The sequence below is a fragment of the Leptinotarsa decemlineata genome, unplaced genomic scaffold, assembly GCF_025532065.1.
Source record: "Leptinotarsa decemlineata unplaced genomic scaffold, Ldec_3_MD MMD2_tig00003736_RagTag_RagTag, whole genome shotgun sequence".
NCBI classification, from domain to species: domain Eukaryota; kingdom Metazoa; phylum Arthropoda; class Insecta; order Coleoptera; family Chrysomelidae; genus Leptinotarsa; species Leptinotarsa decemlineata.
In genome coordinates this window covers 194,138-221,045 of record NW_027412593.1, presented here as the reverse complement: position 1 = coordinate 221,045, position 26,908 = coordinate 194,138, and the positions used below count along the sequence as shown (strand labels likewise).

Below are 26,908 nucleotides of genomic sequence, written 5' to 3'. Positions count from 1 at the left end.
ACCAATGCCCTCTCTTTCATAAAACACAATGTAGGGTGTCTCCAGAGGCTCCAATAAATTCAAGGCATCGCCAGAAAACTTAGTGACACGACTATCGTCAAACCTAAACCAGTCCGTTTCGTCTTTGACCAATACATAATAATGACCAGATTCAACGCCAAAACCACAGTGAACAATGACTGTATGAAGATTATAGTAGTGGTCTACTAGATAAAAGTGTTCATCTATTTCGAACCTTCGTAAGAGTTTGGTGCTTCCGTCAGAGGTCGAGACATGTTTGAAGATCATCAATGTTATTATTATATTGACTGGTCCCTTAGCCATAGTTGTTTTCTTATAATAATTAGTCAGTTTGGCAATATAGTTAATCGTCTACCGTTGAAAGTTCCATTTTCTGATGATTTAACAATAAGCTTTGCACGAACTGGTTATCAGTCATATTAGGAAACGCTAGTTGGAATTTTGTATATAATTTGTGATAAGTAGGCATTTGTGTAATAGTACTCAATTTCAGAACTCGGTAGTTGTCCAGAAAGGATCTACATGATACACTTTAAAAAGATGCTGAACAAATAAAAAACTGTAATAACTTCATGAAATTCAGAATATTGAAAAAAATTATTCTTCAGGAACCAAATGGAAGAAAATTAATATTTGTGATCAAAATTTTTCATAGTTGAATATATTTTTTTATTTACAATTTTTTTCTCTTTGTACTTTTAATATATTGGCAAGTGAATGATCTAGTCGTAAGTCATCAAAGTCTTGATTTTTCTGCTGTGATGAATTAGAAATGAGACAGTCATTTGAAAAAAAAAGTGCCATGTATACCTGTTTTTATTAATGTTTGTCTTGTACGTAATTTTAGGTGTTTATTTACTCTAATTATTTTAAAATCATATATTTTATGTACCACGACATTGACTGTATACATATAATCGGGTGTAAACCTGTTTGAAATGCAGTTTAAATAAAATCTATCTATGTTTTCATTTATATTAAATAATGAATTAACATACAATAGTTTTATACCAGCATAAGTGTTGTTTGACTATTCATGCCATGATAGGAAATATATGGTCTATAGACATGAAAACTTTTGTTATCGAAACACATTTTGTAATGTTACGTTCTGTTATCTAATGTTCCATACACATATGTACTATGTATATGTAATAATATTATATTATAATGTTACTTATACGGCACTTCAATAGATTGATAAGTCCAATAATCCGGCAACCTATGCCCGCGTCTCCCTCGCCCCTCTATACCTATGCGCTCGGTCGCCAAGACGTCGTCTAGCAGTCTAACCTCAAAATTTATCATTAGCACGTGCGTACGTATTCACCTGTTATTTTGAAATGAGAAAAGTGTGTAGTTGAAAATGTCAAGAAAACGGAAACACAAGACACAATTTTATTTATTATGATGTTTTCTCTATGATCCGGTAATCCAAACATTCCAATAATCTGGCACCCTCTGATTTTTGATAGTGACTCTACTGTATTTCGAAGTTTTTTAAAAGTCAGGTTTATATAATACATTAAATATCAAATATGTTTCGAAAATAATATTTAATAAATTCTCTATAACAACTGATCACAATATGTACTCTATGCCATGGATTTATTGTCCTTTCTTATGAAACTCCAATGTAGAAAAAAAAGGAACCCTACAATGGAAATTAACAAATACTTTTATCTTACAAATCTAACCACGATCCAATTAGCTGCTGAATTTGAACTCTAGCAGCTCGCAATTGTGGGGTATCGTTTTCTGACTTGGGATACATATTAGAACAATGTGCACCACCTAAAAAAAAATTTGTATTATCAATTTTTGAAGACACTACAAAATGAATAATGATTTGATTTCTGGATCAAAACTGAAATTTAATCGTCATACCTTCAATGTAGATAGCTGGAGCTCTGTTCTCTAGTGTTTTCGTGATTCCCAAGGCATGCCAAGGATCCACAGATCCATGTACGAAAACAACATTCGTAACATCTATATTCAGCGCGCCATACATAATATTTGTTCTTTCTACAGCATCTTGTAAAAACGTGAGGTTGTATCTGGGACCGAAGATGTCTGTACATTGCTGAACTGAGAAGTCTAGAGGGAACTTATCTCCAAATATTTGTGGCTTATAATCAGAAGTTTGATAAAATCCAAATTCAGTGCAGGTCTGATATGTCCATTGCCTACCTGTAATTTCATAGTACTATAATTACTCTTTGATATTATCAGACAACTTGAATGAAACAAAAATTTAACAATACAAAATCTCTAAACAAAAAAAGGGTGGAAAAATTAGAAGAAGCATACAATGATTATTATATTTGAAAATAACAATATACAAAACCTTAAAAAATTAACGTAGAATTGTAGGAAGCCTAGTTTTTGTGTCATAGTTGCTAAATATGGTCGAGATGCGTTTCTGGTTGTAAGTAGTTACTAATTAATGAAATAAAATTACTTTTTTATCTCTTGGACTCTGACATATACTTTATTAGTTTTTTTCTGAATTAACTCTTGTTATCAATTATACGATTCAATCGAGAAACAATTAGATTGGAGTGAATAACTCTAATTGACCCTAATGAAATATAGTTTTGTTCCTAACTTTATGAAGGGAGCTTCCAAACACACAAACTGATGGACATACTCACAAAAAAGGAAAAACATTATAATAGAAAATCACATTTTATTGAATCACTTTTCAAATTTTCTTTAATGTACTATGATGCAATATGTCTTTGTAAATATACATCTGTGGTTGATGTCACACCACATTATGGATTGAAAAAAATATACTTATGTTCAAAAGTGTGGCTGATTCATTTTCATCTATGTAGTATGCATTATATGTACTGTTTTTAATATGTATCCATCCAATATGTTTTATCTTTTGTGTGAAATTGACTATTGTTAATGTGTTTGTACTTGTTGTTTGTTTTTCATTTTTTTGACATATCTCATGTTGTAAGAACAACCTAAAGAGACAAATATATTATCTATCTATCTATCTATCTATCTATCTATCAAAGAAATGTGAAATTTGTCTGATAATCTGAAAAAAAAGGCAATAAATAAAATGAAGCATCATCTTAGGCAGATATTGGAAAAAAAACCTACTATAAACTATAGAAACCTTTTGAAGATAGTCCTCTAGTTTATATGTTATGTACCATAGCTAAAAACACATTTTAATGTGTAATCTTAGTTCATAAGCTATCAGATTTCCCTTTTTGGGTTTTCTTTTCATTTATCTATAATCTGTTTATATTGAACAAACAAAGAAACAATGAAACAATAACAAATAAACAAGCCCATTCCTTTTCGTTGTATCAGTAAGTTAACATTATATAGTTTTAATCAAATGAGAAATTCTGTTTTGAATTAATTATGCCTGTAACAATCACAATACAATATTCAACGAAAGTCATTTTTTGTGGAGGAAAAAATCAGTTTTTTATCGACCTTTTTTTGGGTATTTGTTACCTTCCACAATCTAAAAAATATAAAAATTATAATGGAGAACTTTATACAAGTGTATATATCTTTGCTGTTTGGAATAGAAACCATAATGACCTGAATGCTTTTTTGAACTATATCAATGAGGGGGGCCAACAATAAAGTTCACAATAGAGATTGAACAAGATGGTCGACTCCCTTTCCTTGATGTAATGTTGGAGAAGTCATCAGATCAATTTAATACAAATGTTTATCGAAAGAAAACACATACAAATAGATATCTTCACTATACATTAAATCGACATGCGAGTGTTAAAAAAGGTATAATAAATTACTTTTACAAAAGAGCTAAGACGATATACAATTCAACTGAAAATCTCAATAAAGAAATATCATTAATTGAATCTGTTTTGAAAGATAGCGCTTATCAGATTCGTTCATAAATTCAACGATAAATGCAATAGAAAATAAAGAGTCAATTAAAAACCAAACCTCTTCAGAAATAGACCGTACTTGGCTATCCATCTTGAAAAAAAATTTGGGTAGTGGCGAAATGGCAACAGACTGATATTGGAGAGTACCTTGTATTACATCGAATGTGTTTCAGTTGTCAATCAACAACATGACATAATTTCATATTTCAAACCTCCTTTGACATCTGTCGAAGAAGTAAAGAAATATATGCGAATATATATAATTTTTTGTCCATTTCTGAAGATGGAGGCAGATTTTGCCCTTCGAAAAGTAAAAGATAAGTATTGTATTATTTCTTAAGAAATTTTTTTATAGGCAAAGTTGTTAAATACGACAAGTTACTGATAAATAGAAGATTTTTCTTAGTGAAAAATACTTTGACTTTTACGCAGTTTGTCCTTGTACACTTGTATAGAGTTCTCCATTATAATTTTTCAGATTGTGGAAGGTAACAAATACCCAAAAAAGGTCGATGAAAAACACAATACATTATTTGTAAATTTTATATATATTTATTTTTCACATTTAACCATTTTGATTTTTACATTATTTGTATAAATAAGTATTGCCAAAGTTTATACAAAAAAAGAGAATGAATGTGTTTATAAAAGTCCTTATCTGTAAGTCACTGGACCACATACATAGGCGTAAATTGAAGGAGGGGGTAGAAGCCACATTATACATATATATTGTCACGTCAAAAACGACTTCTTTTATAACTTGAACCCCCGATAAACTTTGCCACCCCAATCGAAAAGCAGAATTTACGCCTACGAGCCTATGGGTTGTGAACTGGCAATTCTATAGAAGTTTTCTATTTACTTGTCCGGACTTCACAGCCATTGGGGGATGTGAGAGAACTGGCGAAAAGTGAGCATGAAACCATAAAATATAAATGAAATCAATACCATATTCAAAATATACACATATCGCCAATATTATTGGACCCCCTTATTTTTGAATATTACTGGAGTTTTTTCCCAACACCAAATCGTTATTAAAGATCAAGATGGAAGATCTTCCTCTTGAAGATGATCACTTGGTGATCGAAACGCGTGTCGAGATGTTAAAAATAACGATTTGGTGTTGGGAAAAAACTCCAGTAATATTCATTACTACACCAAAGGTTCCAAACAGTGCATCATAAGTACCCCTTATGTTTGTCTAAATGAGACATTATTATCATAAGTCAAGAAGTGTATTACAAAGTACATTTATTTTGGTTATGTAACCAACTCAAATTGGCTGAATTTAATTTTAACTGAACAAGAAAAAAAATACAAACAAAAAATAGTGCATAATAAAATGATTACCAGAATCTGAAATGTAGAAGAAAACCATTTTAGAGCGAAATAAAAAATGCATTAATATTCGGTGCGTCTTCCCCTGTTCTATAGTAAGGGGTAACTCGCCTGTGCATGGAAACAATAAGGGCGTTAATGGTATCCATTGAGATGTTGTTCCATTCTTCTTGGGCCGCTAGTGTGAGTTCCGGGAGGGTGCTAGAAGGATTATTTCTGTTTGAGATTGCTCGTTTAACGAAATGCCACATGTTCTCAATGGGATTCATGTCTGGTGAATTTGCTGGCCACGGTAATCTTTGAATATTCTCAACGTTTAGTGCATTTTGTACTCTTCTCGTGCGATGCGGCCTAGAATTGTTATCCACGAAAATTAAATTGGCTCCAATTTCATTTCGGAGAGGGTTCAATGATGTTTCGAACATATTTATCCCCTGTCATAGTATCTGTAATGGGAATAGGCTGTATACGACGACCATGCATTATGCCTCCCCAAAACATTACTGATCGTACTTGGTATAGAACGACTTCTCTAGCAAAAGATAGACTTTCTTGTCGCCCTGGCCCTCTCCAAACTCTGTGTCGTCGACTATCACTAACTAAACCAAATCTGGTTTCATCCAAAAAAAGGACATTTCGCCACTGAGCTAAAAGCAAATCTCTCTGTTCCTGTGCCCACTGTAGACGAGTGGCTATGTGTCTGGGAAGTAGCCTGGGTACTCTCAATAACCTCCTGGATTGCAAATTGGCTCTAGCAAGTTTCCGCCGCATTGTGGTACTGGAAATTATTCACCAAACGTTCTTCTTAAATGAGTTCAGACTGCTGAGACTGTTATGGTCCGATTCCGACGTACATATCCTGCTAGATACCGATCTTTTCTTGCATTAGTTACCCTAGGACGCCCAGTTCCACGTCTCTAGTCAACACTGTTAGTTTCCTGGTACAAATGCACTATTCGGATAACTGAAGCGTGGGAAATCCTTAGTCTATCCGTGATTTGATGATTCGGCAGACCCTTATCATGCAAAGCCACTATTCTTGCTCTATGGAACACTTGAATTCTATTGTCAGGCATAATTGTTTATTTAAAAGGATTTGGGAAAGCTGAATACACTTATTTGAATTAATGAATCGAAGAGGTTTTGTATTAAAGTGTATATTTTAATATATTATACACTTCAATACAAAACCTCTTCGATTCATTAATAATTGTTTATTTATTTACTTTTTACTCCTACAAACACAATATTGAATTGTAATTAAAAGTAAGAGAGATAAAACTAAAATAACAAAATAAGCTTAAGAACTACTAACTAAAATAAAACAAAACAGTAAATATAAAAGGAAACAACAAAGAAATCAAATGAATTATCACAATTTTTAAAATGTATACAAGTACCTATAAATTAAGTTACCCAATACCTAGAAATTAATCCGGCTGTGAGAAAAAGTAGGCCCTTATCTCTTTGGCATTTGTTTCAGTAAAAAGATCCACGGTGCTATTTTCAGTTAAAATGTTGCAATGATTTAGCATACGGGTGATTGGCGAGTTATCAGAAAGGCCGATGAAGAATGTTCTCTTGTCCTGTCTACGCAGGTTTACCTTAGGCACCAACAATTTTACATAGTTGACCAGAGATGATCCCTTGTACTTTACATTATTAATTATATAGTATACAAAAAGAACATCCTGTAATGCACGCCTGCTCTGTAAAGTAACAATGTTAAATTCCTTGAGCATGCTTCTGTAAGACACCATAATGGGATAGCAGCCATAAATTTTGACATAAAGATATCTAAGAAATCTTTTTTGAACTTTTTCAATCAAATCTGCGTTGGTCTCTCCCTGTGGTGACCAAATAACAGAAGCATACTCAAGATGAGGTCTAACTAGAGCATTAAATAACTTTACAATACACCCAACATCTCTAAAGTTTTTTGTATTTCTAGTAACAAAACCAAGAATCTTATAGGCTTTGTTGACAATATATTCATAGTGAGTGTTGAATTTGAGGTTACTTTGAAAATAAACACCTAAGTCCTTACACTCAGACTTACGCATAAGTGGAACGTTTTCTACTTTGTAAGAAGCAGAAATATAGTTAATTTTCCTTGTGAATGTTATAACTGAGCACTTATCGATATTTAAGAACATTTTGTTACTTTCAAACCACCTGCAAACCGAATCAAGATCTTCCTGCAATTTCATGCAGTCTTCTAGGCACGTTATTAGCTTAAACAGCTTAAAATCATCTGCGAATATAAGGCAAAATGAGTGTAAAATGCAAAGAAGAACTCAACAATCACTAAAACACGCTAAATCGATATGAACCACTTTTTAAACATTGGTATCTAAAATTAGAGAAAATGGTTTTTGTAAACATTTTTGCATACCCAGCACAGGTGAAAGAAATAAAGATGAAATGTACAAAAAACCAATTTACGAAGAGGGTCCAAGAATTTTGGCGATGTGTGTATTTTAGCATATTTGCACCCACTAAAATAATTAGAACATTAAGGAAGTCGAGAGTCTAGAGTTCAGAACCCTGAAATATAAAATTGGACTGTGATAAATTTCCAAATCTGGAGTGACTTTTTTGTTGTTTTTATGCTCTTTGATTTCTGATCCTTTTTCCATCTTTCATTCCATCTCAATCAACGAAATATTTGGAATTGAGTTGTGAGAAACTGCTTGTCAATTTTTTTTAATGTTGATGATTTTCAGTGGAAATACTAATTTTGTTCATTTTTAATGGAGGACAAAACCAAGACATCACAACCTAAACCAAAAAATTAAAAAATAATAAATATGTTGGAGAATCCGTGAACATCATCATACTGTGTTTATGAAAAGTAAATAGAAAGAGAAAAAAACTTACCCCCTTCAGATGTAATGCTGTCCCAGCTGATGTTCCTCAATTCCGAAATCATCTTATCATACTTATAATCCAGGCACTCCTGATTTGTTATACTCAGTATAAGATTGTTTACAGCACTCAATCTTGTAATCTGAGGACCAATAGATTGATTCACCATTATATTACACAACACATCTAGAGTGACATTGTGCTGCCTATTGGATTTTCTGTTGTCTTTGTTATACTGAGCTATACCAGCGAAGTTTCCAGCAAGAGTGGAGAAGAAGTTAGAAATATCCAGTGAATTTTCAACATTTCTGCCAATGGGATCACATAATTTGAAGAGGGTGTCCAAATTCCTCTGACCGAGCTTATGTTTCAGAAGAGTGTTTACCTGAATTGTGCCCTCCTGAACCGCATTCAAACAATCGTCACTGTATAGCCTCAAATCATCTTCAACGACTTTGAAGTATTCTGAAAAATATTTGATCTGTACCACCAGAAGGGTTACTTAATCATTTCATCAATTATAAAAATGTTTGTGTTCTTATCTGTTCAGATATTGAAGGCTAGATGATGACAGCACGACCAGCTGTCGAAAGCGCTCGCATATAATTAAATAGGAGTTATAAAGCTCCCACAAACAAAGTTTGAGGGTGCCTAGAAGATGACAGTACTACCAACTGTCGAAAGCGCTCGCAGATAATTAATAGAAGATATAAAGCTTCAAATCCTTTTTGTAGAATTTAATGAAGAACATGATGTAAAATTCATTAGATAATTAATTTAGGTTTAATTTAATTTGATTCAATTCAGGCAGATTCATTGTTTACTGAGATACTGGCGGATAAACTCCTTGAGCTTTATTTCATAATAAAAAATATGTGTTAGGTATTTCATAAAATCATAAACATTCATCTGCAGTCCCCTACATCAATCTGTGGACCCCGATGCCAGCAATAATGACATGGCCCTTCCCTAGTGACAAATGAAAAATCTCTGAGTACTTAGTAACTACAAGAGTGAAATGATAACTAGTAGTTATCATCTACTACATTATTGGACTATCAGTGGACAGACAACTGTTCAATTATATTTTGAATATTACATAATATATACATAATATATAATATCTTTATCATTTTTCATCACAACCCTTTAGAGACGCTACCAACAATAAACATCAACAACGAAATGGTAAGAAGCAGGCAATCAGTGAAATACTTGGGAGTTACCATTGACCACAAAATCAACTTGAACAGCCATACAAAAATGATTAAAAAGAAATACATCAACAGAGGAAAAGACTTTCGGAGTATGACATTTAAAAAAAGAGGAATCAACACTAAAACTGCAACTAACATATATAAAATGATCTGTCTTCCACTTCTAGAATATGCACATGTAATTTATTTAAGTTGTCGTAATCCTGCATTAAAAAATATCCAAACATCTAAAACGTCTACACTAAGGAGTATTACCAAAATGCGTCACCCTCAGAACATACTACACATTCCCTCAAACGCACTGCTATATATATATATATATATATATATATATATATATATATATATATATATATATAGATTGAAAACAGCAGCGGTCCTGATATTGAACCTTGTGGTACACCAAGCATAATATCTTGAATATGTGATGCAGTGTTATCCAGAGTCACAACTATTTTTCTGTCAGATAAGAATGACTTGACTGTTGAAACCATATATGCTGTTGGTATCCAAATCATCCAGTTCAGGCATGAAGAAGTTGGTAATCATCCACCTATAGTGCCAGCGATAGCCAAGCCAACGTCATTCTCAAAGAAATATGAACCGGTGACGCCGCCAGCCCAAAATCCACAATAACCAGTTATTTTTCCGGGATCCATAAGACGCTCTTAGATTTCACATGGATTGGTATCGTCACATATTCAAAAATTTTGTTTGTTCATACACCCATTCATTTCACAATAAACCCTCGTGGGTTGCGGTGGAGGGTCGAATAGACCCACTCACATTAAACCTGACCCATTCATTTTAGAAATGGGCCTCACGGCGGAAGATGATTCATCGATGAAAAGTAGAATCAGTCGCCAACTTCTTCAGAACCCATTCACCGAACACACGTCGTTGTGGTCGTTTACCTTCAGTTCGTGGATCAGTTGAATTTTATACGGTTGCAAGCCCAGGACATAACGAAAGTCATTTTTGTGGAGGAAAAACCAATAAATTACATTTATTATTGTTTATATAATATCATAATATCAAGGTCGGACAAAGTTTACTTAAGATAAGAAAAACAAAGTGTGGAAACAATGCCCAAGAATACGGTTCACCAAATAATTGTGCTCATATCCTAGCCAAACCCCTTCAAATCATCCTCAATTCTGCATTAAAAACAATCACCTTCCCACAGGTTTGGTAAATAAGTAAAGTCGTTCCCATTTTTATAACAGGTGAAGTAAATGACATGGAAAACTTTCTACCCATCACCTTGCTGTGTAACTTTGCCGGAGGGTTTTGAGATATGTATATCTCCCAAAGTACAAAATATAATAATTTCTAAATAACATGGTCTTACCACGAAAAGTCTACTATAACTGATCTAATAACATTTATACAAACGATAAGTTGTGCTTTAGAAAATCAGCTTCAGGTAGACACAATATATATATATATATATATATATATATATATATATATATATATATATATATATACAGACTTCTCAAAGGTCTTTAACAAATTGGACTACACCTTAATCATTTCATATCAATGAAATTGGTTTTGATTCAAATCTGCCAAAATTCTGTCATTCCTGTCTTATGAATCATTTTGTTGAATACAGAGGAGATAACTTTAATGAATATAGTGTTACCAGTGGCGCTCCACAGGGAGGCAACCTAGCTTCCCTTCTATTCTCCCTGTTCATCAATGACACAAGATTAAATATAGATAGTGAAATTCTATCATTTGCTGATGTTCTGAAGGTTTTTTGGTCATAGAGTCACCTAATGACAACCAAATATATTACAAAATGATTTGAATTAGCTTTCTGGTGTTCTTCAGACAATATTCTACTCAATTTGAGTAAATGTAAATGTAAATATACCACCTTTTGTACCATACATACTGAAAAAAAAATGTTGGAGCTTATATTTACAAATTATAAAGGTTTCGAAAACATGGAAAGTTTTATAACTCTCTTCAACTCGTTTATTAAATCCCAGTTAGAATGTGGCTGTCTTATACCTATATACACTTATATACACTACTCGTACATACATTCAATCGCTTAAATCTGTCCAACGACGGTTTATGAAATATGTTATCTACAAACTAGATGTCTATTATTTTCTATCTCTTGCTAATTCATAGACAAACTGGTAAACAATCTTGTCAACTCACCAAAACTACTGTCTCAACTACATTTTCATGTACCAAGAATCAGCAGTAGAACTGAAGAATGTTTTTTCCTACCAACACCGAGAACCAATATTTTATTCAAATCTTCCTTATTTGCAATGTGCTATAAATTAAATCAAGTCAGTCAGAAAGTAGACATATATCACATCACAACAAAGTTTTAGTTTCGGGGTTGAAATTAGATGATTTTAATGTATTTCCACGTGTTAAAACCGAAAGTGACCATAAAAATTATATATTAGCTCTTGTTTTCAAGATATAGTATCATTATATTATATATATGTATATTGAGTTTTCAACAAATGAAATATTTCATCACCAACAGTTGGTACACATGTTTGTTTACATAACACCCCTCTCATCAGCTGTTCTTAAGTAGTAAACATAACCTATGTGAGTTTGTCAATTGTACGCACGTGGTTGCTATTGAAATTATCGTGTGAAGTTGATTTTTAAATTAATTTAAGTGCTGATCTGAAATGCCTCGAAAGTGTGTGAATTCTGTCGATAGCTTTTGCTATATATGTGGTGAAATAACATTTAAGGCTCAGAAACGTAAAATGACACCTATCGTTAAGACAGCCTATGAACATTATTTTGGTGTGAAAGTTGGGGACCAAGATAAATCATGGGCTCCTCATATATGTTGTAATTCTTGTTCCGTCATATTGCGAGAGTGGCTGAAAAATAAAAACCGGGCAATGGCTTTTGCAGTACCTATGGTTTGGCGTGAGCCTACCAATCATACAGACGACTGTTATTTCTGCTTAACTCCTCCCATTAAGCAAGGTTTATCTATGAAGAAAAGAGGAACGGTTAAATACCCTAATCTCCCATCTGCTCTTCGGCCTGTACCACACTCAGACAATTTGCCAGTCCCTTCTCCACCCCAAAACTATGAAATTTTAGAGGGAGGTGATGAAGACTGTTTAGAAGGAGCAACCTATGACCCTGATTTTGAGGTAAGCGATAGGTCTAGTGATCCGCACAGAATTAGTCAAGCAGAGTTGAGTGACCTTATAAGAGATCTTCGCTTGTCTAAGGAAAAGGCTGAGCTGTTAGGGTCAAGACTACAACAGTGGAATCTTCTAAAACATGATGTGAAAATATCTCAGTACAGACAGCGTCAAAAAGATTTGCTTCCTTTTTTTGAGAAAAAAGAAAACCTCGTAGTTTGTTCTGATGTTAATGGTTTGATGGACTGCTTGAATTTGGATCACACTCCATCTGAATGGAGACTGTTTATAGACTCTTCAAAACTAAGCTTAAAAGCTGTACTTCTGCATAATGGAAATCAGCTACCCTCTATTCCTATAGGTCATGCAGTTCACATGAAGGAAACGTATATAAATATGAAAACACTTCTCCAATCAGTCAAATATGAACAACACAAGTGGCACATCTGTGGTGATCTGAAAGTCATTGCTATACTCCTAGGAATGCAATTAGGGTTCACCAAGTACTGTTGTTTTTGTGTCTGTGGGACAGTCGGGATAGAAAATCTCACTATAAAAAAATGAACTGGCCTACACGAGACCTAAACCCTAATGAGAAAAATGTAGTTTACGAGCCTCTTGTAGATCCTAAGGATGTTCTCCTTCCCCCATTACATATTAAGTTGGGACTAATGAAAAACTTTGTGAAGGCCATGGACCAGGAAGGACAAGCTTTCAAGTACTTGAGAGCAAAGTTTCCCAGGTTGAGTGATGCTAAAGTCAAGGAAGGCATCTTTATTGGGCCTCAAATACGTGAAATCGTAAATGATCCTGCTTTTGACATGATTTTAACAGGAAATGAAAAAAGAGCCTGGGAAGCCTTTAAGGGGGTTGTACATGGGTTTTTAGGTAACAAAAGAGATGATAACTTCACAGCATTGGTTAAAGAGCTTCTTCAAGCTTACCACCAACTTGGATGCAACATGTCCTTAAAAATTCATTTTCTTCACTCTCATCTTAATTTCTTCCCACAAAACTGTGGAGCTGTGAGTGACGAACATGGAGAAAGATTCCGTCAAGACATTGCCTTAATGGAACAGAGATATCAGGGCCGTTGGAATGAAGCAATGCTTGCAGACTACTGCTGGTCTGTGTGTAGGGATGCTCCAGAAGTGTTTTATAAAAGACAAGCTAAACGACAGCGATCTTACAATGAATCGGATGGACTTAATTGAAATTTGGTGGAACAAACTTCTTTTATTTGTCAAAACACTAAGAATAATGTTTTTTTTTATTAATTTTGTACTTAAAATATTCTAAAAGAAACATAACAATATTGTTTTATGTAATTTCACTTTTCACGTATAGTATAACTACTCTTTAAGAGTAGTACTGTGTATCTCAAAAACCAGAGCTAATGAAAATTTTTCATTGTTATTTTCGTTTTTATCACCCCAAAATTAGTAGAATTTGACTAATTTAGTGTAGGAAACATTCAAAAAATATTTTTTTGTTGTGTTGTGTCAACACCATTGAATATATTTAAAAAAGATATAAAAAAACATTATGTTTGCAAAGCAACAAATACTTTTTTGAAATTTGTTTTTTATTCCATAAAGATATTACTATTACGATATGTATATATTTCCTATATTGAACACTTTCATCCCAAAATTGTATACTGCGTCCTGTAATTGGGTCTAGTGCCTGTTTGGATTTTTTTTGTCTGCCTGTCCACCGGTTTCTATAATCAATATCCAGCCACTCTTGAACCAGCCCGTCATAAACGTAACTTCCATTGAAAACTCATTTCAATCATAAGCCTGAAAAATTTTTCAGCATAGCCAAATACATAGATCAACAAAACATCAAGGCAAATCGAGACTCATCGGAAAATAAACAAGGATGAGTCACAGGAACCTCCAGACCACGTATCACAAAATGAAAATATGGATACTGATGATGATTTTGAAAGAGTACAGACAAGAAAGTAGAAACGAAACCAAAGACTACCACCAAGTAAAACGATTGGACAAGGAGAAGAAATTAATACCCATGGTTTCAAAGCAGTTTTACCTACAGGGTGTTGCCCGAAGTCGAAACAACTCACATAAAGAGCTACCTGAAGGAGAAGTTAGGAGAAGATGATTATGTAGTGAAGGAGTTACCATCACAAATCCGCAAAAAATGCTTCATGCTAGGCGTAAAGTTGTCCAACAAGGATCAGATATATGTCCCAAGCTTCTGGCCCAGAGGGGTTGGCTTCAGACGTTTTGATTTCGCCAAGTACAACTCTTATATTCAGCAAGACTCCTCATCAAATTTTATGTAAATAAATATGACATACCAAATAAACAACACATCAAAACATACAATCCCTAGGAAATAGTGTAGATAAAATAGACACATTTTTAAAAAACAATGAGACATGCCATTTTTTATGTGCAACTGAACATTGGAAAACTGAGCAACAATTGAAATATCTAGGATTAGAAGATTTCAAATTAACATCATAAGTCTGTCGAGAAGTAAATGAACATGGCGGATCGGCGATTTATTGTAGAAAGTACACCCAATTTAAACCAGTGAGTATGTTAGTAAATCTTTCAGTAATACGAGAATTCGAATGTTCACCAATAGAAGTAAATATTGATAAAACTCATATCATAACTGTATCATTATACAGACCAAGTGAAGCTTCTATGGATATTTTCTGGGATCGATTTGAACGATTGTTGATTTTTTTACATAGTCAAAATAAAATTGCATTTATAGCAGGAGGTTTTAACATAGAGCTTAAAGATAATATTTTCACTAATTACCATGGAAAATATGAAACTAAAGTAGTCGAAAACTATGTATTGGACCATACTGCCCAAATAATCAGTTTCTATATAGACCATCAGAATAAAAGCCAATATCAACCATACTGAAAAATTCATTGATCGCATGAAAGTCCATGATTGGACATGTATATATAGTATAACGATGAGATTGGAACCTTTGGTGTGAAAGTTGAATAACTTTTTTCGAGATCAATTGCCGTAACACCAAAATGCATGTGGAGCATTTGTTCTGAAATAACGGGAAGAGTTCGAAATGAAGAGTGTTGCATAAAAGGTAACCCAAACGAAATAGTTAACGATTACAATAAATATTTGGTAGACATGGTACCTCAGATACTAGCAAATTCCTCAAATATTCCATTTCAATGTGATATCCCAGTAAATATGCAGTCGATGTTCGTGAACTTCGAATCGGTTGCTCGATACGGAATTATTTTTTGGGGTAGCAATCGAAATATCGCAAAAATCTTCATAGTTCAAAAAATAATAATAAGAGGAATCAACAATTTAAATTATAACCAAACTTGCAGAACAGTATTCAAATCCACCAATATAATGACAATCTACGCGATTTATATCTATGAATGCCTAATGTTCATTTATAAAAATTCACACCTCTTCACTGAGAATATACCTGCTCATAAGTATCCCACTAGAACAAATGAATATATGTATCCCCTTTATAGACTAACAGTAACTGAAAAAAGCGCCCACTATATGTCAATCAAGCTTTTCAACCATCTTCCTGACAGATTAAAGTGAACTAAGAAAATTGGAGTTTTAAAAAGAGAACTAAAAAAACTTCTCATAGACTTAGAGCCCTATGATTTGAACGAATATCTCACTGGAACATTCATTTAAAAATATTTAGAACAAAAAAAATCTGTACTTTCTTGCGTCTTTCATTCTATGTTACCGACCTTTTGAAATAAAAGTTTGTAATCTACTCTGAAATAAAGCTGTTTATTATTATTATTATTATTACAAAGGTCTGTATTAACATCTGAATTATTTTTAAGCCTGAGCAAAAACGTCTGACTCTACATAATAGCATGTAGAGTCCTTGATAAAATTTACAATTTGAGTTTTATGTAATAGTAAATTCTCACTTGAATTCAAAGCTTTGCAGCTATAGTATTCAATCAGAATCAATTTCAACAAAAAAAAATCGTTTCAAAATATTACCGATTCTCATCTGACTTATTGAAATGTGGATATGTGAGTATTCAATAACATCAGTCTAGATCTATTTCATTTATGTATTACTTACGATCAAAATTCAATTCTGCCAATAGAGGCCCACTAGCTGACATAGCGCCGTGAACTAAATGAGGATATTTTTGCCTCAACCAAGCTGCCAGAGATCCAGGATAAGATCCTCCGAATGCTATCCACTTGACATCTGGAGACAGTTCATACTGTATGTTCATATTTTCTATGAAATATGCCACGTCAACAAGGGCTTGTTGGCTAGACAAGAACTTCAAATTTTTTGTACGAAGATCTCTGAAAGAAACAGAAATCTACTTGGTAATTCTTGACGAAAACTAGTTGTTAACAATTTCCATGTAAGTTTACGAAAGATTTTCTATATAATGAAGATGAATAAAGCTCAGTAATTGTGGAACATTTGTTGATTGTATTCACTTTCACACAGTGAAACAGTGGAGCTATTGAAATTGAAAAATGTCCCACCGTCTTTGCGAGAGGATTTACAAAGATTGCCGCATATGTGGAACTGTCCCGATCCACATCTCACAACTTTACAAGTCACACCTCGGCCCTCACTTTTAATCTTACCTTTGTTGCAACATATATAAATATTATATGTATGTATGTATATGTATATATGTTGAAGTGTCATCCCGAGTGTACATCATTTCATCAATGACATTTCGGCCTTTGCCACTTGCCCGATGTTTGCACTTCTAGTACAGTATTCGTGGACCTCATGATCAAACTTGATGAATTGTTTGAAATAAGTTGGCATCAAACCATTGACAATTTTAAAAATGGAGATCATTGTTGAGAAAGTCAACCTTTTGGTTACTGATTGCAACTGTAAAGTCTCTAACATATGGGAATACATACATATGTATGTATACATATGGATATATGTTGAAGTGTCGTCCTGGGTGTACATCATTTTAACAAAGACATTTTGGCCTTTGCCACTTGCCTGATGAAACCCAAATTATGACTGAAATATGTCGACGAAATTTCCATAATTTGGCCTCATTGACATAAAGAACTGATGTACACCCATGATGACACTTCAGTATGTGATACCATCCGTGAAGGATTACGCCAGAACAGGAATCGCCATCTTATACAGCTTAAAAAGTGACAATGAGAAATTGTCGAAATTTCGATTTTTTCCAAATATCTCCAGCACTGATTTTTCATTCAAATAAGGTCTAAAATAGACAACTATTCTTTTATTGTTTGTTAGAACTTTTATTTTCATTCCACTATTATGAAAGTACTCAAAAGAAAAGAGTCAATGTTTGAATGAATACTATCAATATTTAAAATGAATGGGTATATTTTTAGGAGACATTGATTTTTTAGAAAGAAAGGTTCTGTATTTTTGCTTATCCTCCATATTCATACAAAAAATATGGGAATCTTCCAAAGAAAGGGAAAAAGCTATTAATTTTAAAGTGAACTCTTTACGAAGATTTGTAGATTACATACTGTCATCGATGACATGACTAGATTTAATTCATTCGTGACATAAAGTCGTTATTCAATGAATTAATTGAGTGCTTCATCTGTAATGTTATCCAAATTAGTGCTGAAGATGCAATAATGCAAATGTCTAATTTCGAAACATCGATGTCCGCCATCGAGGATGACAGTGTTCCATGTAATTGAAATTTTATCTCTTTCATAAACTATACTGTGTAGGAATCCTGTGAATGATATTTGATTCAATCCCATAACGAATTTTGGAGTACAAACTGAAAAGGGAAAAGTGTTTTTTGTATAATTCAATGTCCATATAGAGATTGAGAGAGAGAGAGTATGTACTTATTATGAAAGATACATGACCTTATTGACAAACACTGGTAAAAACAGAACATTTAAATAACTACATCCAGATAAATATACAATTATATAATTACATGAAAATAATACATTCGAATAATCACATCTAGGTAAAAGTACACATATATTATTACATGTAAGCACCGTCAATTTCATATTGTTTCGTCATTAAAATATTCTGTCAGATTGTATTTAGATGCCAGTCTTTCATGCAACTTTTTCCTAAAAGTTTTAAGAGAATCCACATTCTTTATATCTTCAGAAAGTGTATTATAACATTTTGACACCAACATAAATTATTGAGTCTTTGATTAGCGTGGATTTAGAAATGGTTAATGATAAATTCATTGCATTCTGTGCAGTGCGATTATTATTTTCATATAAAGATTCATTCTTGTAAATGAGACATATAACTTCTAAAACAAAGATTGAGCTTAGTGTCAGTATTCCGTGTTTCAAGAAAAGAGGTTTGCAGGAACTCAACCTATTTACTTGACACAAATACCGCACAGCTTGCTTTTGCAGCAAAAATACAGTCTCAAAGAGTTGATTACTACACGAACCTTAGACCTGGATTGCTTATCTCAAGTTTGATTCAATGAGAGCAAAATAAACATTTTTTGTCACAGCATAACCTTACCCTTTATCTGTAGACCTTATGGCAAAACAGCCGGATGATAATTTTTTGTTTAGAATGTTAATATGATTTGTGAATTTCAAATTGGTATCTATATTAAGTCCCAAGAATTTTATATTGCTGTAAGATGATATAGAGTCAGCGCCTAATGCTATATCCGAAAGAAAACATTTAAATGTAAGAAATTTTGTTTTATTGAAATTTAAACATAGAAAATTTGCATATCGCACGACTTGATTTTTTGTAGGTCTCTTATAATATTTTCTCAAAGCAAATTCACATCTTCAGAGTGCCATAGAATGGTAGTGTCGTCGGCAAATAAAGTGAAGGAACCACATATATCTAAGAGGGAAAGATCATTTATATACAGAAGAAATAGATATGGACCTAAAACTGATCCTTGGAATACTCTCCAACTAACTTTTAAGAAATTTTGTTTTATTGAAATTTAAACATAGAAAATTTGCATATCGCACGACTTGATTTTTTGTAGGTCTCTTATAATATTTTCTCAAAGCAAATTCACATCTTCAGAGTGCCACATAATGGTAGTGTCTTCGGCAAATAAAGTGAAGGAACCACATATATCTAAGAGGGAAAGATCATTTATATGCAGAAGAAATAGATATGGACCTAAAACTGATCCTTGGGGTACTCTCCAACTAACTTTTAGTAATTCGGATGTATGGTCAGTTTTAACCAGTTGGTTTCGTCCTGTCAAATATGATTCCATCCACTTCAGGGACGTGTCTCTTATACCGTGGCAGAGTTTTTGCAGTAATAATGTGTGATTGACACAGTCAAAAGCTTTAGTCATATCACAGAATGATGCCGCCACGTTTTTGCCTACATTGATGCTGTTGTATGCCATTTCTAGACAATTAAATATGGCATCAGACATATTCTTGTTATTTCTGAATCCAAATTGTTCATTGCCGATTAATTTGTTTGCTTCAAGATATTTTATCAGACGAATTTTTACGAGCTCAGGAAATGTGCCCTTTATAAACCCATCATTAATCAGCATTGAAAGTACTATTAAAGCCAGGAGAGGAAGTTTTTTGAAGATTTTTATTGACAACTCATCATAACCCACAGCATTTTGATTTTTTATCGATTTGAAGACTTCAGTCAAATCTGATGAAGTGGTGTAATAAAATATACAGGACGAGACAGTTTTTTTTCCTAAGATACAAAAGAGGTTTTTGGTCAGGGTTTAGGTCGTGTGTTATTGACTGCGCAATGTTGCAATAAAATAAATTGAACTAATCGGAATCTATGGACCAATGTGGTTCCTTGTGAGGAGATTTTCCTTTTAGTTCATTGACTATACTCCAAGTTTCTTTTTTGTGTTCTTCACATATTTATTGTAGTAGTCGATAAAGAAATCATCATTATAATACTTTCTAATGTATTGTAATGCCAACATGTTTTTACATGAATTTCTTATTCCCTTCGTTATCCATTGCTTTTTAGATTTCCCCGAATTTTTTGCTTGGGAAATGAACATTGAAAAAAAATTTTTATATTCTCATAAAATTCGCGAAACGGGTCTGCTGAAGACATAAAAAAGTAACTGTTTTAAAAGTTTTTTCCTTTGTGTAATTCAATGTTTATATGAAAGTAGTTGTTTTTGGAGGGCTTTTTTTTCCACTTCGTGTCTGAAAGTTACTTCTTTGCATGATCTACACATTTTTGTAAAGGGTTTATTTTGAAATTAATTGCTTTTTTCCTCCCTTTGGAAGATACCCACTTTAATTTGTATAAACATGGAGAAGTTGAAAACCAAAACCTGTCTTTATCAAACTATCAATATTCTTCTGAGCTACAAGAATTTGGGTTGTTTTTCAATGGTTTTTAAGATTGCAAAATACTTTCCCAAATCAATTACAGTATTGATGAAGGCTAAATTTGTTCCTAAATATGAAGGTCTTCAACCTTCAGAGTTTATTAAAAAAAATCTGTGAATGAATTCTCACTCTGTAGGATGACTTTTTCCATAGTATCTATGCTCCAATTGGAAGCAGATAGGTTTGAATTCTTTGGCATAGTCGATCCAAGCTCCACTCTCCATCCAGTCAGCAGAAGCTTCCCCTTCTCCTCCAATCATGAGAAAAGCAATGTTTCTTTGTTTATTCACAAATTCATCATTCACATAGTATCTCTAAAATGAAAGATGTAATTAGGAAATTACTAACTCAGAGGAGTTTAGTTTATACCTGTTTCCAAGTTCTTTCATCATTGGGGTTGAAGTGGTCCAATTTTTGAGTGAACCATCTTTCATATTTGCTAGGAGAACTTTGAAGATTCCAAGACTTTGTGTTCTGATAGTCTTTGTCGACAACTCTACCATTGTAGAAAAATCTCCAACAGTGCCCTGTTTCAACAATGCAAAGTAACACTGCTATGCTAATCAATACAAATAGTTTTGTCATTTCAATTCTTATTCCTGCTATAATTCTGAAAATAAAAAAAAAAGTTGATATTTCCAAAATAATTTCTGAAGTCGATAAGAATTCATTTTTCATTTTCAAATTATTACTTCACTGAATTTGGAAATCAATTGATAATGATTTGATTGAACATTTCTAGTTCAACATTTTATTTATTTCATTCAATCCTCACGTATCCGCAATTTCCATGTTCAATAACTTTCACAAAATTAGGTTTTAAGATTCAGTTACGAATATAACAATAATTCTATCTGATGGAATCGGCAGATACTTGATGAAAATCCATAACATATTCAAGAAACACTTTACTGTGAGATTTTCACTGAACAGTTTTACAAGCAGTATTTGTTTCGCTATGCGATATCTTCTTCAGGGGTGTCTATAATGACTAAAATCTACATATTGGCCAAACGGGGAGAACTTTTTCCCAAAGAATTGAAGACCATAGTAGTTTCTTGAATAGAAAGATTAATTTCACATCTGTAAACCATCTTTTAGCAGAAGTACATAAGCTCAATCATGACTATGACGTGATACATTTATAAGAGAAAAGTTTGAAAGTCAAATAGATAAAAGAATTCGGGTCATTTGCTGAATGACCAAATAGAATTGAATAACTCCCCTTTACTGAATATTTTTTCAAATTTGGAAATTGGTAATTAATTGATAGATAAGCTCAGGTCATTTCATTCATTAAATGTTTATCTATGTGACTTTGTACACTTTCTCTTCTCCTCTTATGTTAATCAATCCATTCTCAAATTCAGGTAAACATTTTTTACACTGAATAGGTAGGTGAAACTCAGGTACTTAATATTTAGTTACTTTGAATTGTAAAATATAGGTAGATTTTAGTTAGTATAGACATGCCCGAAGAAGCTATTTTGTTGCGAAACACGTGTTGCGCTTTTGTAAAACAGTCCAGTTGAAATATCACGATGAAGTGTTTCTTGAATAGAATAATTCCAATTCCTAGCTGAGAATTTTCGATTTAGCAATGTCAGCAAAATGTTTCACGATGAAGAAAAATTCTCTTATAAACTGGAAGACTGTTGTTCCGGTTCAAATATTTTTCTCCAACGAGGGGCTCTTGACACAATGCTCCATCCTCATAATGTGAGTAATGTGTATAATTTGATTAGTATTTGATGAACCAGTTAACCTAAAAACACTTTTTAGAAATGAATATTTTATTTGAATCATTTGTTTCAGTCATGTCCATGATTTAACTTTGTTTTTGAATTTCAGTCAGTTTTATTTTTCAACAAAAAATTCACTTCATTTTATTCTGCTACCATAGAAGTGTTGTCATATGATACATATTTGGCATGTTTCTTTAAAAAGCACCCATAGAGATGTGACAATGTTTGTTAAAAACACATAGATCTGCACTAGGAAAAAATCAGCTAGGACATAGAAATAATGAAAACAAATATCTGTGTTTAGTTTACTCTCCAGAAGAATGATTTGAATATCCTCCTATGGGCATAAGTAAACATTCGTGTAATAGTGTTACCTATACATCGTGATTAAATGTCCTTCTAAGGAATGTTTCAAGAATAAGGTTTTAGGTTGTCAACAAGCAAAATCTTACATATACGATGGAACTGGCCGATACTTGATGAAAATCCATAACTAACGTATTCAAAAAACACTTTATTGTGAGATTTTCACTAAACGTGAAGTGAAAATCTCACAATAAAGTGTTTTTTGAATATGTTAAAATCTTACATGTTTCGTAAATTATTATTTGAATAAAAAAAAATTAAATTACCATCAACATTTAATAGATAATAAAGCCAGGTAACAAACCCAAAAATTTCTGCAGAAAATATCTTAATTATTAAGTTAGTAAATTTGGAAAACGTATGTTCTCTAACTTCATTTTGGAATGTAGTTTGAAGTTTGTAATAAAATGATTGCAAAAAAGTACTTATATATTATTTGTGAATAGGGTGATAATTCGCCCTCTTGTCCTTTGGCCTCAATTTTCCTTTGTGTTCTTATCTAAAAGTAGCTAGGAATTAATTCTTAAACAAACAATATACTTATTGTCAACCTGTAATATGAATAGGTTTAATTTTTTTCTTTATATTATTTCCTAGGCAATATAATTCTTTCTTGAATTAAATAATACTTACCAGAGGGATGTCCGAAATAAATTTATATGAAACTCAGAAATAATATTTACAAAATGAGATAGTTTTAATCTTTTCAAACTGTTCTCGGTGACACGGAACACTTTTTATTATATAGCATATAACCTATAAGCACAAAACAACATAATATGAGAACCCTTTTACAACAGAACTCTAAACACATCTATATTTTATCTGTGAACTCGTCTTTCAAGTCTGTAGCCAAAACATTGATCGAAAATTCTGAGAAAGTATTCACCATCCTCTTAATAATTATTAATAAATAATAACCTCATTGCTGCTATTTATAAATTTGACAACACAATACATATCTTCATTACACCCTCAAAATAATAAAAGGCAATATTACTCTGAGATTACACCATTTCTTTGAGGTCACAGAATAATATTATTCTGTGCTCACTGTGCTGAGGTTTTGTGTATTGTATATTATTCACACATGTTGACATGTTTGCATTGCATGGTTACTTAATTTTCATTTTGTCGGCTTGTCACTTGCGGTTATTTGTAGATTTGTAGATCAATATTATTTGTTGTGGGTTATCAGAAAACGTCGCACCCGAGAATATAATATTAGAAAATGAATAATATGCAGAAAGCAAAATATAAATACAGCAATCGAAGTAAAAACAACCGAAAACCAGGGTTAGATATCGGTTTGAAAGGTTTTTTATGCAGTTGCAACAATAGAGAAAAAGACTGTGTAAGAGAAGCATACAATTTGTTGAATAAATATGCAGACATCCTTTATCCCTCCCAGAAAACGGAAGCCAGTGAACCTAAAAAATGTATAGATGGTGAGGAATTGAATATTGAAGAGGAATTAGAAAATGAATTACTTGAACTGAAATCTGAAAAAAAAAATGTAAAGAGATTTCAGGTAATAGAATCAGGTGCTAAGAATTTCCTGTTCATCAAAACTACAATGGAAGATCCAGTTCATCTAGCCCATTCCCTGATTTCAGATTTGCACTCTACTAAAATACAACAGACCCGATTTTTAATCAGGTTGACACCTATAGAAACTACGTGTAGGGCATACCTAAAGGATATTGAAGTGGCTTTTCTACCTCTTGCAGAAAAATACTTCAAAAACTCTCCAAGAACATTTTCCATAGTGTACAATCATAGAAACAATAATAATTTGAATAGAGATGAAATAATTACAGCTGTGGCAAATATAGTGGCTACAGTTAATAACAATAATAAGGTAGACTTAAAATCTGCGGATGTCTCAATAGTTATTGAAGTGATTAAAGGCATTGTCTTGATCGGTGTTGTTCCTGACTTTATCAAATTCAAAAAGTATAACTTGCTGTCAGTTACTGAAGAAGAAAAAGTGTGTGAAACCAGTATTGAAAAATCAGCAGACAGTGATGAGAAAACAACTTAAAACCATGGCATGGTTGTATGAAAGAAAAAAATTATATTTGAGTGATTTTGTAATACCAAAACTATTTGGTAGCAATTTGATGACTTGTATTAAAATTATTTAACAGTTACAATAACTTTTGATTTTTCCATTTATCAGAATCACTTCTCTTGTAGAAGTTCTGATAATTTTATCTTGAATTTTTATGGCCTCATTAGCAGGGTTTGATTCACTGGGGCGCCGTGGAACTTTTACTGGGGCGACGTGGGCCACGGGTGAGTCTCAAGGTACAACGTTTTACAACATAGATAACTGAGAGTGGAGGTAATACGTCGGTACCTATTGATAAAAATCTTCTGATAATATGATAACATCGGTAACTGCAAAATGCAATCCGTTCAGACAACTACCTACCTATTTTTATTAATTAAATATCTAGTGTAGTCTTTACGTTCGGGGCGCCGCGATAACCTTCAAAAAATATAAGGGAGCCGTGAATTCGAAAAGTTTGAGAAACACTGACCTATGGAATATATGTCTAGTCGATTTCTATAAGTGGGTAATATTTTGAACAGTTTTCAAACTATCCAACTATGTTTTCACCCAAACATTGTAAACTGATTTTTTTATCAACTTCTTTCAACTAGCTCTTTGATTTTTGTTTCACATCATGATTATTTTGTATACGAATTGAAAAAAGTGATTTTCATGAGCTCTGGAATAACATTTGTATTTTAGAATTATTAAAAATTCTGAACTTTAAATAAAATAATATTGCTGTATTGTAATGTACACTTTAGATTTCACAAATTCCCTCAAAAAATCTAAGGGCGTCATATCAGGTCATTCTGAGGGACCACATTTGCCTCTCCACCAGTTTGGTTAATTGACATCTAGCTACTTTTGAGCCAGCCTGTCGTAATATAGAGGTACCTCATCTTTCTGAATCGTAACATCAGTTCAAAACTGTTCACTTGATATGAAGCCTCTAGATGTTTTTGAGCAGATATGTGACATCTGAATAATAATATGATATAATAAAAGTGTATGACACCTAACCAGAGTTCAATCCAGAATTCATAGATAGAATTCGCAGGAATATTTTGTAATGTAGGAAATACATTTGTGATTGGACTTCATTATTGTTGGATAGAGAAATGAAATATCCATCAAACGAGTTTTCACATGATCCTTCTTTGCATTAAAAAAAAAATTGGTATTACCCTCTGCAACAAATGAGATGCAGTACAAAAAGTACTTGAAATGATAAATTTCGTTCCATTCTTAAGTCAACGGGGGTGGGAGACTATTTATGTCTGTTCTGTATATATTGCATTTTCGTTTATAACGTTATTTGAACGAACTTTCTCGCCACATAAATATGAAAATGTTTATACTTATATGAAAAAGTCCACAATCCACAAAAAAGAAGTATCACAAGGGTGATCCAGGAGAAGTTGTGGTCTGAGGTATAAACACAGTAAAATATGTGAGGACTACAAAATACCTAAATTAGGTTTATTTTTAACTAGCACTTCTGAAGTGGACTGCATACAATAGAAAGAAAGAAAGAAATTTTATTGACCTCAAATTACAATTTCTGTTACATTAGAAAATATCTGCAATAACAAAATTTGCTTAGGTACCTCATACTGAAAATATAAAAAATATACAGAGTACATAAAAAAATCTCACAATAGTTATGACTCACAATATAAATACACATATATAAACACATATAGGTACATATATTAGGTCCACTGACAATTGAATACCTCATCAATCTTATAGAAGCCTTGGTTGACAAGTGAATTTTTTACTTTGAACTTCAATTCTTTGATATGAAGGTCTTTCCACTCACTAGGCAAAGTGTTATATATTTTTATGGGAAGAAATTCCGTTTGTTTGGCTGTGTTTTG

The 26,908-nt window shown here is 32.7% G+C and overlaps 2 protein-coding genes across 3 annotated transcripts; one reads left to right on the top strand and one right to left on the bottom strand.

Annotated features, from left to right (window-relative positions):
• Nucleotides 1-1,558: 1,558 nt before the first annotated feature.
• Nucleotides 1,559-23,758, bottom strand: LOC111504421 (putative serine protease F56F10.1). 2 transcript variants are annotated; one of them, XM_023158967.2, is made up of 7 exons: nucleotides 23,600-23,758; nucleotides 21,225-21,465; nucleotides 20,985-21,169; nucleotides 16,588-16,823; nucleotides 8,136-8,588; nucleotides 1,909-2,211; nucleotides 1,559-1,815 (listed from the first exon to the last, which is right to left on the bottom strand). In XM_023158967.2, exons 2-7 carry the CDS (start codon nucleotides 21,438-21,440, stop codon nucleotides 1,706-1,708), a joined length of 1,503 nt encoding a protein of 500 aa, XP_023014735.1. In that variant the 5' UTR covers nucleotides 21,441-21,465; nucleotides 23,600-23,758; the 3' UTR covers nucleotides 1,559-1,705. The 2 variants fall into 2 exon arrangements, with proteins under 2 accessions (XP_023014735.1, XP_023014736.1); XM_023158968.2 differs by lacking the exon at nucleotides 23,600-23,758 and adding an exon at nucleotides 23,233-23,255.
• Nucleotides 23,759-24,051: 293 nt separating this feature from the next.
• LOC141483545 (THUMP domain-containing protein 1) lies at nucleotides 24,052-25,125 on the top strand. The gene has a single exon (XM_074178218.1). The coding sequence runs from the start codon at nucleotides 24,198-24,200 to the stop codon at nucleotides 25,008-25,010; it is 813 nt and encodes a 270-aa protein (XP_074034319.1). The 5' UTR covers nucleotides 24,052-24,197; the 3' UTR covers nucleotides 25,011-25,125.
• Nucleotides 25,126-26,908: the final 1,783 nt, after the last annotated feature.

Bases quoted from the DNA above. Each gene is read 5' to 3' on its own strand.
- LOC111504421 (XM_023158967.2), bottom strand. From the start codon at position 21,440: ATGACAAAACTATTTGTATTGATTAGCATAGCAGTGTTACTTTGCATT. The intron at 8,589-16,587 runs GTAAGTAATACA...AATATTTTTCAG, and splicing joins GGCAGAATTGAATTTTGATC to AATACTTCAAAGTCGTTGAA. The intron at 1,816-1,908 runs GTATGACGATTA...ATTTTTTTTTAG, and splicing joins TCCAGCTATCTACATTGAAG to GTGGTGCACATTGTTCTAAT.
- LOC141483545 (XM_074178218.1), top strand. From the start codon at position 24,198: ATGAATAATATGCAGAAAGCAAAATATAAATACAGCAATCGAAGTAAA.